The sequence below is a fragment of the Aulonocara sp. 'chitande type north' Nkhata Bay genome, linkage group LG22 (genome assembly GCF_057382095.1).
Source record: "Aulonocara sp. 'chitande type north' Nkhata Bay isolate Kocher_YH1m ecotype deep benthic linkage group LG22, A_spYH_male_GT1.1, whole genome shotgun sequence".
NCBI classification, from domain to species: domain Eukaryota; kingdom Metazoa; phylum Chordata; class Actinopteri; order Cichliformes; family Cichlidae; genus Aulonocara; species Aulonocara sp. 'chitande type north' Nkhata Bay.
Window position 1 is genome coordinate 16,893,475 of NC_141364.1, and position 18,350 is coordinate 16,911,824.

At 40.8% G+C, this 18,350-nt stretch overlaps 1 protein-coding gene across 1 annotated transcript in view; it reads left to right on the top strand.

Annotated features, from left to right (window-relative positions):
• csmd3b (CUB and Sushi multiple domains 3b) overlaps positions 1-18,350 on the top strand; it is a 414,655-nt gene that overhangs the window by 304,528 nt on the left and 91,777 nt on the right. Inside the window, exons 13-14 of the mRNA XM_086281026.1 lie at positions 17,043-17,225; positions 17,528-17,854. Of these exons, the coding sequence (XP_086137152.1) occupies positions 17,043-17,225; positions 17,528-17,854 (510 nt within the window). The remainder of the gene's footprint in view (positions 1-17,042; positions 17,226-17,527; positions 17,855-18,350) is intronic.

Genomic DNA, 18,350 nt, shown 5'->3' on the forward strand with positions numbered 1-18,350 from the left:
AAAAAAAATATACTATACAAATTACATACAAAAAAACATTCTGATTAATTTACATGTTGAAAGGGAGTGGGAAGAAGTATACACTTATTTAATCCCACCCCTGTCCCATAAATTATCAGTGAATATTTAGTCAGCTTCCTTACTGATATAATTTGTAATAAAAATAGTGAACAGATTTCTGATATACTATATACTATAATATCACATCATGAATTTTTTGTTTGTTTGTTTTTAAATAGAGACATTCACTTAATTTAAATATTTTCCTTTTCTTTATAGATCGAGAAGATCATATTTTTATAACTCTTTTTGAACAGTTTTATGTTTGGACATTGCTTTAATTCCATATTCAGTTTGTTCCATAGTTTCACTCCTTGAACAGAAACACAAAAGCCTTTTCTTGTAGTACGTACCTTCATTGTTTTGAAGTTACAAAAACCCCTTAAATTATAACTTCCTTCTTTCAAAAAAAACATACTCTGAATATTACCTGGCAGTTCTTTATTTTTTGCTTTGAATAGAATTTGTGCTGTTTGGAATTTCACTATATCGTCAATTTTCAATATTTCAGACTGCAAAAATAGTGAGTTTGTATGTTCCCTATAACCTGCATTGTGGATGATTCGAATTGCTTTCTTTTGAAGAGTAAAAAGTGAATGTAATGTGGTTTTATAGTTATTGCCCCAGACCTCTGCACAATAGCTTAAGTATGGTGAAACCAGTGAACAGTAGAGAATATGAAGTGATGTTCTGTCGAATACCTGTTTTGCCTTGTTTAGTACTGCAATGCTTCGTGATACTTTGGAATGAATATATCTTACGTGAGCTCTCCAGTTAAGTTTTTCATCTATTATTACCCCCAGAAATTTATTTTCACTGACTCTTTCAATATCAACACCATTTATTTGAATCTTTGCATTTGTATTTAAACTACTATTTCCAAATAACATAAGTTTAGATTTATTCAAATTTAATGATAATTTGTTTTTATCAAGCCAGAACTTTACTTTACTTATTTCATTAGTCATATCCTCCAATAAATTCTGCAGATCATCACCAGAGCAAAAAATGTTTGTATCGTCAGCAAAGAGAACCATTTTTAATACTTTGGACACTTTACAGATGTCGTTAATGTACAAGTTGAAGAATGTTCTTATAGGTTTCCACTTAATTTTAAATGCATTTTATTTTTGCTTTTCTAGGCACTAACTAACGGTTCTTATGTGTCTTATGTGTTCAATCTTGACTTGTATGACTGAACAAAGGAATAACAGTTTATTTTGCAATTGAAATTTAAATTCATTGGCAATAAATCCTAGAATTTCTCACTCATTCAGTACACCCAGGGGTTTTACTGCTCAGCAGCTTGTGTTTTGATAAGCTAACAAATACCTAATGAGGGGATCTTAAATCAGTCGACAGATGACTTGTGTATTTGTGGATGGCTTCAAAAGTAGTCTGAGTGCGTCTTAGCTCTCAACATTATCATCCAAGTTTTGAGGGTATTATAGTCTGAGGATGATCCTGATGCTTCAAACATCCCGGGATGATATCAGGTTAGATTTCTGTGGGAGTTTTGTCTTCATTTTTCACTACGCTGTGCAGTGGAAATTTTATTTCTGTCAAAATTCCAAAAAAGTTGAAAAGTTTGGCTTCTTGAGATGTCTCATTGTTAATCCCTTTAAGCGATGACTTATCTTGATCAAACAGAACATCTTTGTAGATGCATTGGTCTGCTTTAAAAATAAATGCTTGTCTAGCAACGCATGACCTTCTTCTTAATATCAGTTAGGAACAAAGTGTTTTTCTGTTCTGTCGAATCAGCTCCTGCCAAACTAAAAATATTAACCTTTCCAAAGTTTCCTGTGTGATGGATGTAGTTTTCATTTGATCACAGTACATGAAACATAGAGAGGGGAGCTTTGCTGCAGAAATGAACTTTGTGTACCTCATTTAGGTGTCATCATCTGCGGATTTATTGTCATAATGAGGTCACAGTGCTGAGTCTGGTAATGCAGCAAGTTCCAAAAGGGGTGTGACAATGACACTTGTTTTGATATATCTCTGCCCTTTATGCTCCTTGAGTTTCATTGTGAAGTTCAAATGATATACTGAAAACACAGTGATTAAAAAGACATAACATCAAAATGATTAAAATAGAAAATAATGAAATACTGCAGATCTGTCTTTCTTAAAGTAACTCTGCAAATAACAAATGTATTGGTGGCAATTTTTTAAGCAAATAATACAATGCGCAGGTAATATTAAAAAGTTTAAAAACTAACTTGAAATCATATCACCTTTATGAAGGACATAAGGTTCCTGTCTCAATGATAATTGTGCATATGCCCATTAATTTCTCCTGAGTGATTTCACCATAGAGATCAATAGAAAAGCTAATGGAGAGAGCCACCATCTAAATGCACCCATGCTTATAATATTGCTTCATTGCATTGGCATGAGAGCTGGATTTTCTTTCTTAATCTGTACCCAGTAGTACACAGCAAGATTATTCTGCACAATACGTGGAAGACCAATGCAGTGTTGTTAGAGCGTATTCACTGTCAAAAGCCATGCATTTGTATTTTGATGTTATCAGGTTTTGTTATTTTGTGTCACAATGACCTTATCACAGCTATGTTGGCTTTTATGTTCTTTGAAAAGCAATAAGAGACTGTGTGCGCTGTGGGGACCATACCACCCGGTGTAAGGTTTATGACACTGCTACTCCAATTAAAATTCCTCATAATTATCAAAATCATTTTTATGTTTCTGTATTGGCTAATTCACCAGTGTGCACAAGCTCTTTAATCAAGGTAGTATTTTTAATGCTAAAATATAATTAATGCTGTTATCCATCAAGTTTAAAATTTACTGTTTTATTAAAAAGCTGAAAAGAAAAAGAAAAATGAAGCTCGTTATTATTTTTTTGATTGAGATGCCAAATTACAGTTATTTACTTGCAGTCCTTAACACAAAAATTGGTTTTAGTGGTTGAGTGTTATGCTTGATTAATTTCGGACTTCTCATTGAAGTCCAGTGTGTGAGCTCAAATTTGGGTATAAAACACAAATTCAGTTTGTTATTTGCCTAATAAATGATATAATTTTTAGTTTGAAGGATTTTTCTTTAAATATTTGAGGGTTTTTTTCTTTTTTTCTTTTTTTTTGGGGGGGGGGGGGTCTTTGTTAAACTATGTTAGCTATTTAGTCACTTTGTTTGCTTACCAGGGAGTGATGCCAAGTTTACTTTTTATAGTTCAGCTTAAAAAAATAGCATAAATGTACAATTTAAGGAATCCTCAGCATATTATGTAAGAAAGGACTGCTTGCTGCTCAACATCTACTGTACTGTTATTAGACTTTTAAGTGTGCCCCCTTTAATTACATCTACATCATACTTATGTAAATGTGTTTGACATTCTTAGATTGTCAAAACCTACAAAAAAGTACTTTAAATATTACTTTTTTTTCTTTCTTTTTTTTGCTCAAACCCCCAAACCATGAAAAGCGCCAATTCTCAGTACAAGATAAATGTGTTTGTCTCAGAGTGCCGGCTCCATCACCCACAAGATTTAATATAAAGGTGGGTACTTGCCTGAGATGTAAAAAAAAAAGAAAAAAAAAGGGGCACACTGTGTGTGTGTTTGTAGAGTACATAGACATATCCCGTAGACCTTGGCTATGAAATATAAACATTATCAGTAACTCCAGCCTTTCTGTAAAGCCACACTAACAATGCGTGTATGTGGGTTTCTGTTAGTGTGTGTGTGTGTGTGTCAGACAGGTCCTCCATCAGTAAGCCAACGAAGCTCTACCAGCAAGTCACTCACCCCTCTCGCTCCTCACATTCTCCCTCTCTTCCCCTTTTCCCTCTGTCTCATTTTTCCTTATTAGCCATCTATCTATCCACCATCCTCTCATTCCCTTCTTTTTGAAATCACAACATTTTCTCTGTCAGTTGTTCTCTAATGCACTGTTGTTTAGTTTCCCTGCTTCTCCTCCTTTCTGCTCTTTTTGCTTCTCCCATTTCCTGTATCAGACACCCCTTCTCTGCTCTGTTGTCTGTCAAATGACCAGCCCTGCATCTTTTTTTCTTTTGCACTCATTCCCTCCCTGTCTATCTCTGTGTTTCTGCTTTTCTCTTTCTCGTGGTCTCTGCCTGTGTCCCTCTCTTTTTCTTGTCACCATTCATCTATTATTAAAGCCAAGGTCACCGACCTGGGAACACTTTGACTCCACTCCTACTGCAGAGCATACAAATCACACACACGTACAAACTCACACACACAGCTGAGTTCCCATCACTTCACACCACTATTGGACGTTGTATTTACTTACATAAACCCCTGGAGACTGACACTAACCATTACTCCAGTTTACTATACTCTAACCTTAAACCAAGTGTTTTATGAGAGAGAAATTTTATGATTTACCTAACCTCACCTTGCTTTTTGCGAGTCCCTGCAGCATGACAGTGAGAACGCAGTTATGTCCCCCACATTTAGAAGTTAAGCCTGACTTTACACCAGTCTTTCAGTCAATTATAAACTATGGCATGTCACAGCTATTGATTTAAGGCAGCATTGCGACATTATCGACATTGTTCACATTAACGTTTCAATGAGTTCCTGTCTGCTCTGTGGATATATACATTTATCATGAGCTGAATAGCAGCTGATGATCTGAGAGGGCGGGAAACAGTGGTGATATGGAGCAGGTCACACAAATATGAAGGATCAGATTTATGGATACACTTGTATGTTAGAAGTAAGATTTTAAAATTTATCCTGGCTTCTATGGACAACCAGTGAAGCTGCTGAAGAACTGGGGTAATATGAGCTCTTAACAGAGTGCAAGTTATGACCCGAGCTGCAGAATTTTGAAGAAGTTGGAGTTTATGAAGGGACCTTTTAGGGAGACCAAATAGGAGGGAATTACCGGTACAGTAATCAATACGGGACGTAATAAGACTATGGACAATGATGGCAGCAGCATGGGGAGTAAGTAAGGGACGGAGTCGGTTAATATTACGTAAGTGGAAGTAAGCAGACCGGGTTATGTAATTAATGTGAGACTGGAATGAAAGAGTATTATCAAGTATGACACCCAAACTCTTAACATGTTAATGGAAAAACTGTGGGATTTGGTTAAGATAGATGGTGTACCAACAAGTGAAACTTCAGTTTTACTTACTGTTAAGTTTGAGAAAATTGGAGGAGAACCAGGATCTAATTTCAATAAGACAGTTTGAGAGGGAGGTAGGTGAGAGGGATGAATTGGGTTTAGAAGAAAGGTAGAGCTGGGTGTCATCGGCATAACAGTGAAAATTGGGTTGAGGATATAATGTATTGGCATATTTATGTATTTGTTTCAGTAGGGCAATTGATACACAGTCATGGTAAAAAGAAAGCACACAGTGTTAAGGTCCCACCCCGGCATTTCATCCATGTTGCGATCTGGACGCTAACTGAGCCATTGCAATGTATTGATTCTTTTCATTTTCAGTTATGCTGTAGATTTGGTGCTGTGCTTGGGATCATTGTGTTGTTCATAACCTGGTTTTGGCAGAGCTTTAGCTGTCAGATAGATGGTCTCACGTTTAACTCTTGATAATTTGGTATACCAAGGAATTTGTGCTCAATGATTGCAAGGTCCTCAAGTCCTGTGGCTGCAAAACAAGCTGAAATCATCACCCCTACACCGCGGTGCTTGACAGTTGATGAGGAGTTTGTGCTGATATGCTGTGTGCAACTTTGCAAACCTAAGCGGTGCTGCCGTTTTCTTTCTAGAGAAAGGCTTTCTAACTTCCAAACAAGCCATATTTGTTCAGTCTTTTTCTTTTTTTTTTTTTTTCTTTTTTTTTCTTTTTTTTTTTTTTTTCTTTTTGGCCTGTCCCGTTTGGCTCTTTTGCCATCAGAATTGTTGTCTAAAGGCAAAGAAAGATGCCCAACGGATTTACTTTACCAAACTGACCATCCCAGCCTTGCCGTAATGGTCCATTTGATTCACCTTTTATTGTTTATTTTATTTTCATTTACTGAATACGGGACAGACTTGACTGGGGGAAAGAAGGGGAGAAAGAAAGAGAGAAAGAGAAACAGCTGAGAAGAGGGACGGGGGAGAAGGGCAAAAGACAAAAACCAACAGAACGGGCAGAGAAAAAAAATGCATATATCAATCACCTGGATCACCTGCTGAGAAAGAAAAAAGAAAGCAAGCAGAAGAGAACAAGAGTAATAGAATAAACAACATCACAATGATATATGGGAATATGACAGTAAATACTAAATGTTAAACATTATTGTGCAGCACATAAGATCAACAGAACACAGTGTGCTTTGAGGTAGGAGCCAAAAAGGGTGTAGTTTGTGGGTGTGATCACCCGTGTGTACACCTGTGAGCATGGACGCGTTTGTTTTTTGTTTTTTAAAAGGTTCCTTCATGTAATAATCTGCTAGAGGGTGTGGGGGGGGGGCACAGCCCCGTCCTCCAGGGCATGAAGCAGGTGTGGAGGAGATCAAAACTCCAGACATCCAGAGGCCCCAGAACACAAGAGACCAAGGAAGACCAACAGAGGGGCAGCCGCGCCACTGTCCCAGAAAGAGCTGAGGAGAGTCCCAGATGAGGGCTCACTCAGCAGCCGCGGAGCAGAAGCCAGGGGGAGTTGCAGTGACGCGCCCGTGAGCTCCGCCGGCAGCCAGCTGCGCCTGAGTGACCGAGCCCCAGGCCGAGAGGCCGGGGGCACCCCACCTCCGAAGTGGCCCGAGCGAGCCCCAGGCTCCAGGCCCCGATAAGCGGCCGCCAAGGAGTGAGCCGGTGTGTACCTGGACGCCCACCCCCGGACACAAAGAACCACCAACGCACCGATGTCTGAGGGAGTCCGCCACTGGCAGGGGAAGTGGTGGTAGGGGGAGATAGGCCTCCAAACCTTGGAGGGCCTGAGATGTCCCCAGAGAGGTGGCGCCTGACACCCAACCTGACATATAGACACAGACATACAGGCACACACAGATACAAACATCCATTCCCACCCTCATGCTCTCATATGCACTTACTCCACACTCAACCAACGTGGAGACAGACATAAAGAGACGCTGTACACACGATCACACTCCCCAAGCGTACTCTACAAACCGGGTCTAGGTGCCCCCGCCCCTGGAGGGGGGAACTGCACCCAGACCCAGGTGGTGTTTCCCTTTTCCCTGCGGTGGGGGGAGGCAGACCGCCCCGACTCCGCAGCAGCAGGGAGGCCCCACACTCCAGACCGCAGTCGGACGGCCAACTCCTCCTCCTAGCCCCCCTGCTCCAGCAGGTCGCAGAGAACGGGGGTGAGAGAAGACTCCGAACCTCCCTCCACCCGCTCATTGTAATGTTGATGCATGTGTGTTTTATGGTGCATTTAAAACCCAGGAGGGCTTGGAGCTACCTGCCAGAGAGCAGCAGGTAAGCGCATGGTCCCTCCTGCTAGCCCTCAATGTCTACGTGTATTTAAAATTGAGAGGTGGGCAACGATGCCAGGGGTGGGGTGTACACCCTGATGGTACTTTGGACTCCGTGTATCGTGCCCACCCCCAAGATCCTATATGTATGTGTAATGAGAGTGTGAGTAATGTGAATGTCTAAGTTGTGGGATAAAATTGAGGCAGAGGCAGCCAGAAGGGGACAGAGGGGGGGGGGGGGGGGGTAGCCTCCTCTGCACCCTGGTGACATACCCCTACTCCAAGGCCCTGCATGTGTGGGTGGTTGTGGTGGAGCGGGAAGGGGGAGGCAGCTGGAGATGGGGAGGGAAGGAAGGGAGGGGCAAGTGACCCCTCCCTGGGGCCAGCTCCCCCGCTGACCCCAGTAGGCACCCCCACACTCCGCGACCCGCCAGGGAAAGGGGGCCCAGGCCCATCCAGACCGGGGCCCAGTGCAGCAGCGCCGCCCGGCCCCACAGAGCCCGGGACAGTCCACCCAACCCCACCACAGAGAAAACTGCACCCACCCCACCATCCACTCATCTTCCAGACTACATAAGACAATAAACACCCAGGCTGAGATCTTCCTCCACCTCTCCTGTATCTCCCCCTCCTGCAGAGGGAGCTCCTGAGGAGAGGAAAGCTCCTGCAAGATGTGACAATCTCCCCCACCAGTTGAAGAGCCCCCCAGGTGGCTCGATGCACCGGCGGCACCCTGCTCCAGGGCCGGGCCCCCATGCACCCACCCGCCCACAACCCCGGCAACACACCAACCAGGACCCAAGCCCCCGAGGCCCGGTCCGGGTCCCAGCCCAGAGACGGAGCGCCCCCAGAACCTCACGCCCATCCCGGACCCACCCAGGGGCAGCCAGGCTACCAGGTCAGTAACCCACGTCCGTCAGCACAGACCCTCCCCTAGCCCCGCTGCACGCAGCCGCGAGGAAACAGTCACCTGAGAGCCAACAGAGCCCCTAACCGGACATGACCGCTACCCCGGGTTGAGCCCCCCAAGGAAGATGCCTCCGGGGAACCCCCCGACGCCCTAAGCCTGTCCCTACCCCCACACCAATCACAACAGTGAAGGCGGGACCAAACTATGACCCCCCACCCCCACTAGGTGATGGAGCTGATCAAAGGAGCCCAGAGCAATTGATCTGATGTGGTGGCAGAGGCTGTATCAAGACTAATGTAATCTAATAGATAATTTCTATATTGGTTAGAATTAAGATTATTTTTATTTTTCCAGTTCATGAGGACTGTTTTCTTGGCTATGCATAGGGCAGTGAAAACCATATGGGCTATATTCTTTTCTGAAGTGACATTATCCAAGCTGCCCAACAAACACACTAAGGGGGAAGTTGGAATGTTACATTTCAGACACTTCGATAAGTCTTCACATATCTCGCGCCAAAACTTCTGAACTGGTGGACAGAACCAAAGAGCGTGGATATAATTGTCCGGTGAATTGGTTTGGCAGTGTGAGCAGTTGTTGGTAGACGTAAAGCCCATCTTGAACATCCGATGACCTGTATAGTGCACTCTATGTAATATTTTGTATTGAATTAATTGAAGACTGGGATTTCTAATTAGATGAAAGGTTTTTAAGCAAATCTGAGACCAGAAGTTTAGGTCTAAGTTAACTGATAAATCCGCTTCCCATTTTGCAATAGGAAGTGATATTGATTCATCTGTTTTAGAAAGCATTCTGTATATTTTGGATAGTAATTTGGGGGGTTTAAGAGTAAGAAATTGAACCACACTTGGTGGTGTTTGTAGTTCAACTTGACCCGGTTTAAATTTCTTTTTTACTATGGATTTAATTTGTTGATATTCTAAAAATCTTTTCTTGTTGATCCCATATTGTGTAACTAGTCCGTCAAATGAAATAAATTCTGTTCCTTCTAGTATATGTTCTAAATATTTGATTCCTTTATCACTCCAATCTGAAAAGTTTATCATATTATTGTTTTGTAATATGTCAGGGTTGTTCCAGATAGGTGTACGTTTGCATGGGATTAATGAAGACGCCGTCAATTTTAGAAACTCCCACCATGCTGTCAGAGAAGAGCTGATGTTGATGCTTTTAAAGCATTCATGTCGTTGGATGTTTGAGCTGATAAATGGTAGGTCTGAGATCTCTAGATTATTGCAGAGTGCTTGTTCTACATCTAGCCAAGGTTCATCTAAGAGGGTGTGTTCAGTCTTTTTCTAATTGTTCTCTCACGAACTTTAAGATTTACCATCCTAGGCCTGTAAAGTCTATGCTTTACATTTTTGGCAATTTCTCTGAGCGCTGCACAATCTGACCTTGGGGTGAATTTGCTGGGACAGTCACTCCCAAGAAGATTGGCAGTGTTTTCTACTTCTCAGTAATCTTTCTCATTGTGGAATGATAGACTTCAAATCATTTGGAAATGCCCTCATAACCCTTCCTAGTTTGATTGGCAGAAAAAGTTGCTTCTGAAAGATCAATGTGCCTCAAACATTCCTCATTTTGGACTATTTCATGCTCCCAATTTTGTGGGAACAGTTGGCCCTTTTTCTCTTGCAACATGATTGTATCAGTGCAAAAAGCAAGGTCCATAAAGACATGGATGAGTGAGTTTGGTGTGGAAGAACTTGACTGGCTTGTACAGAGTCCTGACCTCAACATGACAGAACATCTTTTGATGAATTAGAGCACAGATTGCAAGCCAGGCCTTTTGCCAACATCAGTGTCTAGCCTCAGTAATACACCTTTGGAAAAATGGTCAAAAGTTCCCATAAATACAGTCCTACACCTTGTGAAAATCCATGAGTTGAAGATGTTATACCTGCAAAGGGTGGGACAATCACATTAAACCTTAAACTCTATGGATTAAAAATTGAATGTCACTGAAGTTCATTACTTTCGGCAGTGTTGATGAGTTTCTTCTTTTTGGTGGATAAGACTGATGAATAAATCATATTGTTTCAACTGTCTGACTAATATTGAAAATATGAATATGTGTTTTTTTCCAAATAGAATTACCACAACACAGAAGAAAAAAACTGTACTGAATTATCTTCTTGGCTTCATGAGATGGAAAATAAATATTATAGTGCAAATTTGCAAAAAAAAACAGCATGTGCATCAAAATAAACTATTTCCAGCTGTGCAATATGAGTCCTAACCATACCAGAAATGACACAGAAAGTCATAAAGTCAAACATAACTTTTAAAAACACCAGTACAGGCTCATAAGGCCCTGATGGTAAAAAACTACATTTCTGCAAAATGACGTCACTTCCGGCTTCGGCGGGTCATGGTGGACATGCGATAGTTCGGGCTGATGGACATAGGAAGTGTTACGAACAGCTGATCGGATCGGCAAAGCGTGTTTCTGGAATATTATGTTTTTGTTGCTGCAAGTGCTTTTTATGCAATTTTTGCAAAGCCATATGTGGAAGGAAACTGTGACCTAGGACAAGCTGATGGCATAAGATGTAAGTGCAACTCCTCTGGTTTCATATGCAAAGAAAATTATTGCGCTAGCTTACGTGGTTGCAGTGCTACTGGATTTAAAAATAGTTACGCAAAACGGAGCGTGCCCGCTCCGACCGGCTTTGGCTGCAAAGCCTTTTAAGATTCTTTGTATGACAGCAGAGGGGCTTCACCATTCAAGCGTCACCACCACTTCATCTTAGTTTTGAGCTTTTAAGTACTGAATGAGATTTGAGAGTACCAGCATTGCTTTCTATAATTTAAACCCACCAGATGCCAATTGGATTGATGCAGCAGTCAACACTCCACACAGAGGATACCCTCTGGTCCGCTTTGGAGTACTCGCTGATTCTTACCATTTGAAAAAAGGTATTGGCTCTTGCTTGCCTTCAACTCACTAAATGAGTGTTTTGATAAGGAATGTGACTATTAAATTGATTACCAGGTGTGTTATGCCTTTGTAATCACCAGTATTCACTTCTAACAATGAATTCTGAGCCAGGAAAACTCTGATTTGGACTGTGTATTAATTTTGAGCAAGTAATCTGTATTACCAGTTTTGTGTCCATAAACACAGTACAGAAATCTGTGTGTATGGATTTTTTTAAATGTATGGTGACCTTAAAAGAACAAAAAGTGCAAATATTTGAATCATTTTTCATACAAACACATCTGAATGGTGATTTTGAGAATTCGTTTCCAGCGATGAGTCATCCCCCCCCAGCTCCAGCTTTTTTAAATGCATCATTCTCGCATTATCCCATCATCCTGTGTTATATAATACCGATCTAGCAGACTTGAGAAGTGCAGCATAAACATCAAGTGCCTGCTTCGTGGCCAGCTGAAAAAAAGGGTGAAATGGTGTTAGTCATGACAAATGTTTTGTTTTTTTTCTCTACTGTAGTTAGGTGTTGCCAGGTTTATCGCAGTGCGCTATTAGCTTATCTGCTAATACTGCACAGGAAAGACTAAAAACATCAACGCTGATATTCCCATACTTGACTTTGAGTGTACAGGCTGCTGTTTTTCTGCTCTATTCTGCCTTAAACACAATCTCATCACTGAGCCATAATGTCAGCCGTTACTTTTGAGGTTTTTATTTTAGCTTTTTCATCTGCTCTTTATGGTTTTTAATATGTGATGTGCTTTATTGGAGGGAAGGATGTCAAGGTGGATTTTTATGGCACAATGACCCTTGATTCGTCGGATCCTTAATGTATGTGTGTGCTGAGAGAGACAGAGAGACAGCAATGTATGGCTGTCAGTGATGAATTCATCTCTGTCTGTCTTTGTGCTTCCATGCATTTTTAAGTGTGACAGCAGGTTTGTCTAATACACTACTCTTTACCTCTATCTATAATACATTTCCTGTGTTAACCCTGCCATGCTTTGCCAAGTCCTCTTCATCTTTTTCTCTTCAGCTTGAAGCAGTCTGGGTTTTTTTTTTTTCTGTGCAACCTGGATAGATGCATGAGAACTGTTTATGGACTAATCAGATTGCACAGTTATTCTAAATGGAGAGTGAGAAAGAGGGAGGTACTTTGCAACGATGCCTGACAGATAAACCGAATTATCTTATGGATATTGTTTACTGGTGGACACAGTATTTCCAAGAATAACAAAAGCTACACTGGATCTTGCAGAGCCTGTTGTATTTCAATTCCACTGTACATAGTTCAGGTATTGAGAAGGACCCTCTTGATCATACCGGATGAAACAGCATTCATTAGAGCGGCAGAGGGACCATAAAATACAAATTCATGAAATATTTATTTGCAACATAACCAGAAACGTGGTTCAATTTTACAGTCAGTAAGCTGAGTATTGGAGTAGTGAGTCAAAGCTAGATGCATTTTTTACTTTTTTCTTTTTTTGTAAGCGTATGCATTCCCGAGGTAACTCGTGAAGGGCAGGGCTTACCTAATCACGACTCTGTAAAGCGTATTTCATTTTCTATTCATGAATTATTGACTCATGTAATCTTCAGTCCAGGCAGTGGCATTGAAATGCTACATATGCTGATCATTCCATCCAAATTTACAAGGCATTTAATTGTTTCTCACATTAAGACTTAATAAATTATATATATTTCAAATTAGGCATGGCATTGGGTAACTGAGCAGGCACAATGAGCGAAGAGTTGTTTTGCTCGATGGTGGTTTCAGATGTCAGTTTCCCTGTCCACAGGATTCTCTAAATGCTAAGTTAGAATAAACAGACACAGACTGATTTCGCAATGTTTACTTACAAGATGTAATTTTGGCCCTCGCTGGTCATGAAGTAACTGATTGAGGAGGAGCTCCAGATGGTTTTTAGAGCTCATTAAGCTCTTTGCTTTTACTTTAAACAGAAGCGAGATTTAGAAAACGGTGCTTTATAGACTCGGCAGCCTTGGTTTGCACTTCTGGTTTGATTTGATACTGTGTACTTGACGGCTGTTGCGCGTTCACTTTTATTTTATTATTATTTATTCATTTATTATTATTATTTATTATTTTGCTGTTCAGATTTGTTCTTTTAGACTTTGTGGGATGATGTTTCCAGATGGAGAGAAGTAACCAAACATCTCTAAAGCATTATTGACAAAAATGCCTCTGCAATATGTGCAACATGTCTCGTTCAGTGGTCTGTATTTTTTTTTTCTACATAGATGATTGCAGGAGTCTTTCTGAAGCTCACTGATGATCATTACAAGGTCATGAGGCAGGATGTGGGTGGGTTGCCGAGGCGTTTTTACAGCGGGCTGAAGTGATACATTTCTGCACCATAATGTGTTAAGATCAAAGAATGCACCCCAGTTGTTATTTGTCATCCTGAAGTCCAATTTAGTGAGATTTACTGGTATTTGAAAGTTACACAATTGAATAGGAAACATTTTGTGCACGTTGTGTAAGAAGCGCTGACATAGATTGTGTGTTTTAATGAGAACAGAAAATTGATGTCTTTCTTATACACATCTCCCATCAAATCAATCCTCAAAAGCTCCTCGGTGGCCTGGTTTGGAACCTGAGAGAGGCGGAAAAGAATGTCAGTATTGTGAGTGTAATAAATGAGATCATTTTTATTCAACAGCGCATCCTCGCTGATGTCTACAGTGTGAACAAGTCAATTTGAGCCACTCCCTTTAGGTCACAGAATCAGACAAGTACACGCTAATTAGACGGGCTGAATTTCTCATTTCTTCTTCACATTGCAAACCTGTTTGAGAGTACTAATAGACTTTCCATTCAATACCTCTCTTTTCCGTTGCTATAAAAGCTGCCTTGGATTATTATTTGTTGTGGTTTAATGGGTTTAATGCTCTTATTTTGTGACCTCTGTTATAGCAGAACAGCGGCAGCCTCCAGTTGAAAGAAACAGTTTGCAGAGATTAGATTATGCATATGATACATTACGCATTCATTCACCATTAGCAACAAAGCCTTAAAGCACATTTTACAGTTGTCACAAAAGAGAAACAGCCAATAAAGTTTTTCCCTCAGTCTCATTATCCCTTCCAAAATCTATTAGCTTATTCTTTCAGATATGGAATAGGTAGTGTATTTTGCACACTACCCTTTTATGTGTGCCTGTGTGTCTGTACGTGCCTGTATTTACCAAAGAAGATGGAAACCACCTGCTTAATACTGTGTAGGTCATACTTGTCACACCAAAATGACTCTGACCCACAAGGTCATGGATACAGGACCTCTAGGGATGGGACTCGTGTTCTTACAGAACCTGAGTAACACCTATGGATCTTTTTTATGGTGTTTTGCTGGCTGCAGGCATGTGTTTAGATGGGAGTTACTTGTACAGTTAACATCAACCTACAGTAAATGCCTGGACGAAAGGTTTGATCTGTGTTATTCACTCTTTTTTGCCACTGGTTTTATTGTTGTACCTCATCAGGGTATGTATTTTTGTGGACAATATGGTGTGAATTGGAATTTAGCTAAATGTGCAATCCAGACATAATGTAGAAGTTACATATTCACTCACACTCTTAGATACTCTTTGAGGAGTCTAATCCCCTTTGTGAATCTGTCAGCCTTGTTGTTACAAGCACAATATGATTGTGTGTGTGTGTGTGTATCGGTGTGTATGATGCAAAGGAAGACACTGACTGCATATGGGGGATTGGGTTTGTTTAAGTCTCTGTGTGTTGCATGCATGTACTGTACTGTGTGCGTGTGTGTGTGTGTGTGTATGTGTGTGTGTGTGCGTGCGTGCATGTGAGGAAGAAAAGCAGTAGCAATACAGGAATGTTCCGACAGCGTGCCGCTTTCTCTCCAAAGTAATTTGTTCTCAATTCCTTCGCTAGGTGTCTTTGCGTGTGTGTGTGTGTGTGTGTGTGTGTGTGTGTGTGTGTGTGTGTGTGTGTGTGTGTGTGTGTGTTCACGTGCAAGCAAGTGTGTTAGGCAGGCTGTGATTGGTTGAGTCTGTGGGTCTCATAAAGACGATGTCATGATGGAAATTAATGCAATACATCACAAGCACGCACACGAGACACACATTCGCAGCAACAGTGAAACACACAGAAATGCGCACACACTCAAAAAGACACACACCTTTGCTTCGTGCCATGGGCCACTCCTGTAAATAATGCTGAAAACAGGAAAGCAGAGCAGGGGATTAAAGGAGAGGAAGGCTGGGAAAATAGAAAGTATGTTTCCTGATATCCCGTATACAACATATTATAAAGAGTTATGGTGACACAGTGGAGCCGTTATGTAGAATCAGAAGAAGGATCTGTCCAACCTTATGGTCAGAGTCAATGTTAAAAAAAAGATGTGTCATGAATACTTGCAAACTCAGGGGAAGGAGGAAACAGAAAGAGAGGGATACAAAATCTGCTCCAGGCTACATGAACTGAGAAGCAGACGCATTTCAGAAATTCGCCTGACTCAGCGAAACAAGAGCCAATCACCTTCGAGTAAGACTAGATTCAGTTGGCAGTGTGTTTCTGTTCAAAATGGATGATGAGCTCTTGTAGCATGACATAGTGTTGCACAACACAGTAAGATAACCACGGAGGATTTGAGACTGATAGCACTGCATGGTTGCACAAATGTTGTTAAGGCCAGACTCTGGGAAGAAACACTCGGTGTGCTGACTGTCAAAAACAGTTAATTTATAATTTAGCTTAAGTGACAAAACTGAAGTAACAGGTGTAAAGCTGAGTTGCAGATATAAGGTCTAAAGTTTACAGTGTCTTGTCACCCTTGAGTTTCTTCATAACACCAAAAACTACTTCAAAAGTACCGTCCACGTGACCCAAGGTGTCCTCTACTGCCGCGGTCCCTAACCTTTTTTGTGCCACGGACCGGTTTATGTCCGACAATATTTTCACGGACCGGCCTTTAAGGTGTCGCGGATAAATACAACAAAATAAAACCAATGCCAAAAAAGATGATTTATTCATAGCACATTGGAAAAAACCCAGGGAAACTGAGTTAACAATAAAAACGATTTAAAAATAACAATAAAACCCCCGAAAACCATAAATTTCACGCCCAAGCCTCACCTCTCACAGCCCAGTACCAAACGACTCACAGATCAGTACTGGTCCGTGGCCCAGAGGTTGGGGACCGCTGCTCTACTGCTGTCAGATTGTACAGTCATGGGTTACAGGCAAGATCTTGTAAAAAAAAACAAATGATGATAGAAGTATTACAAAAGTGATATGTAAATAATGCAAATAAGAATCAAGTAATGATTGTAAACAAGTAGCTAGTTTCACTAACTTTTCCCAACACTTTGACCAAGTTTGGCAACCTCTGTGACTGCAGTACTCACAAATTGTCTCAGTAAAGTTGTTTTCTATTGCTGGGCTGTATGTAGTGAGCACTTTATGTCAGTCCCAGCTCTTTCTTCAGTTTTCCTTTGGTATGTGCTACTCTTTTTCTTCTTTTCATGCTGAATGATCAAATTACTTTATGTTTCATCTACTTGGCAGCTGGATTTTTTTTGCCATTTTTCATGTTATCTTTTTATGGGTTGTTTTTTCACAGTGACTGAAGTGTATAGCATATGATCGTAACGGTTTAGGTTAGGATTCCTGTCAACATGGACTGTTTATAGCCGTCTTTGGGGACCATGCTGCTGTTCATGTCTTCTTTTGAATCTGTGTCATTCCAGAAATAGACAAAGAGAGTTGTGGAGACCCTGGAACTCCTCTCTATGGAATAAGAGAAGGTGACAACTTTTCAAATGGAGGAATCCTGAGATTTGAATGCCAGTTTGGGTTTGAGCTGATTGGAGAAAAAACGATCTCCTGCCAAGACAACAATCAGTGGTCTGCAAATATCCCTATATGCATATGTAAGTGTTAGAATTATTTGTAATTGATTTTCAGGTATATGACAGCATTGGATTGAACTAAAAAAATGTGGCATGTGCACTGCTGTGATGTTGATAAATTTCATTGTGACCTGTCACTGAGGCGACAGTACAGAGTTTATTATGGCCTGGGGCGCATGATGACCGATGACGCTGTGGAGATGAATATTTAACAGAAAATTTCTCTCCCTGTATGCCTTTCCCCTCCCTCATATGCTTTCTGAAAATTGTCTGTCTCTCTGTCTGTTACTGTCTGTGATTTTGTACTTCTCTTCCTCCCACAGTCCCCTGCATGTCCAACTTCACTGCTCCCTCAGGAACCGTCCTCTCACCGGATTACCCAGAAGGCTATGGGAACAACATGAACTGTGTTTGGCTCATCCAATCAGATCCGGGCTCCAGAATACACTTGGCATTTAATGACTTTGACCTTGAGGCACCTTATGATTCCCTAACAGTGAAAGATGGCGAGACAAATGATGCCACGGTCATTGGGAGGTTCTCTGGAGCTGAGAGTCCCTCCCATCTGACGTCTAATACCAACACACTGAGGCTGGAGTTTCAGGCTGATCACTCTATGTCAGGAAGAGGATTTAATATCACATACAGTAGTATGTATTCCATCCTCTTTCTTTGGCCTAAATCTAGGCAAATGAGCAACTTTGTTTTCTCTGCTAAAAATAGAATTATCATAAAATGCTTCACATGAACGAAATCCAAGTTAAGCTTGAAATCTGAAATTTAATTTATAGTCATATTTTTTTTCATTTGCAAAGGTCAAACCCCAGAAACACAGAAATAAAGGCACTGTTAATTTTGAAGCAATATAGTGCTATATATATATATATATATATATATATATATATATATATATATATATATACACTTTACACAGTACTCTGCAGAACTCTTGGGCCATCACTCATTTCATTATATTTTGCTTCCAAGGAGTCAGACTTTCTTGTAAAGTGATCTTTAAAGTGATCTTGAGCATTAGTTCTCCAGGCTTTCTGAAGGTCTTTCAAGGTTTTCCTTTGGACAATAGGCTGTGTTTCTTTCATTCATTTTCACTCCTATCCTTGTACTTGGCCATTATCAGAGGAAAGT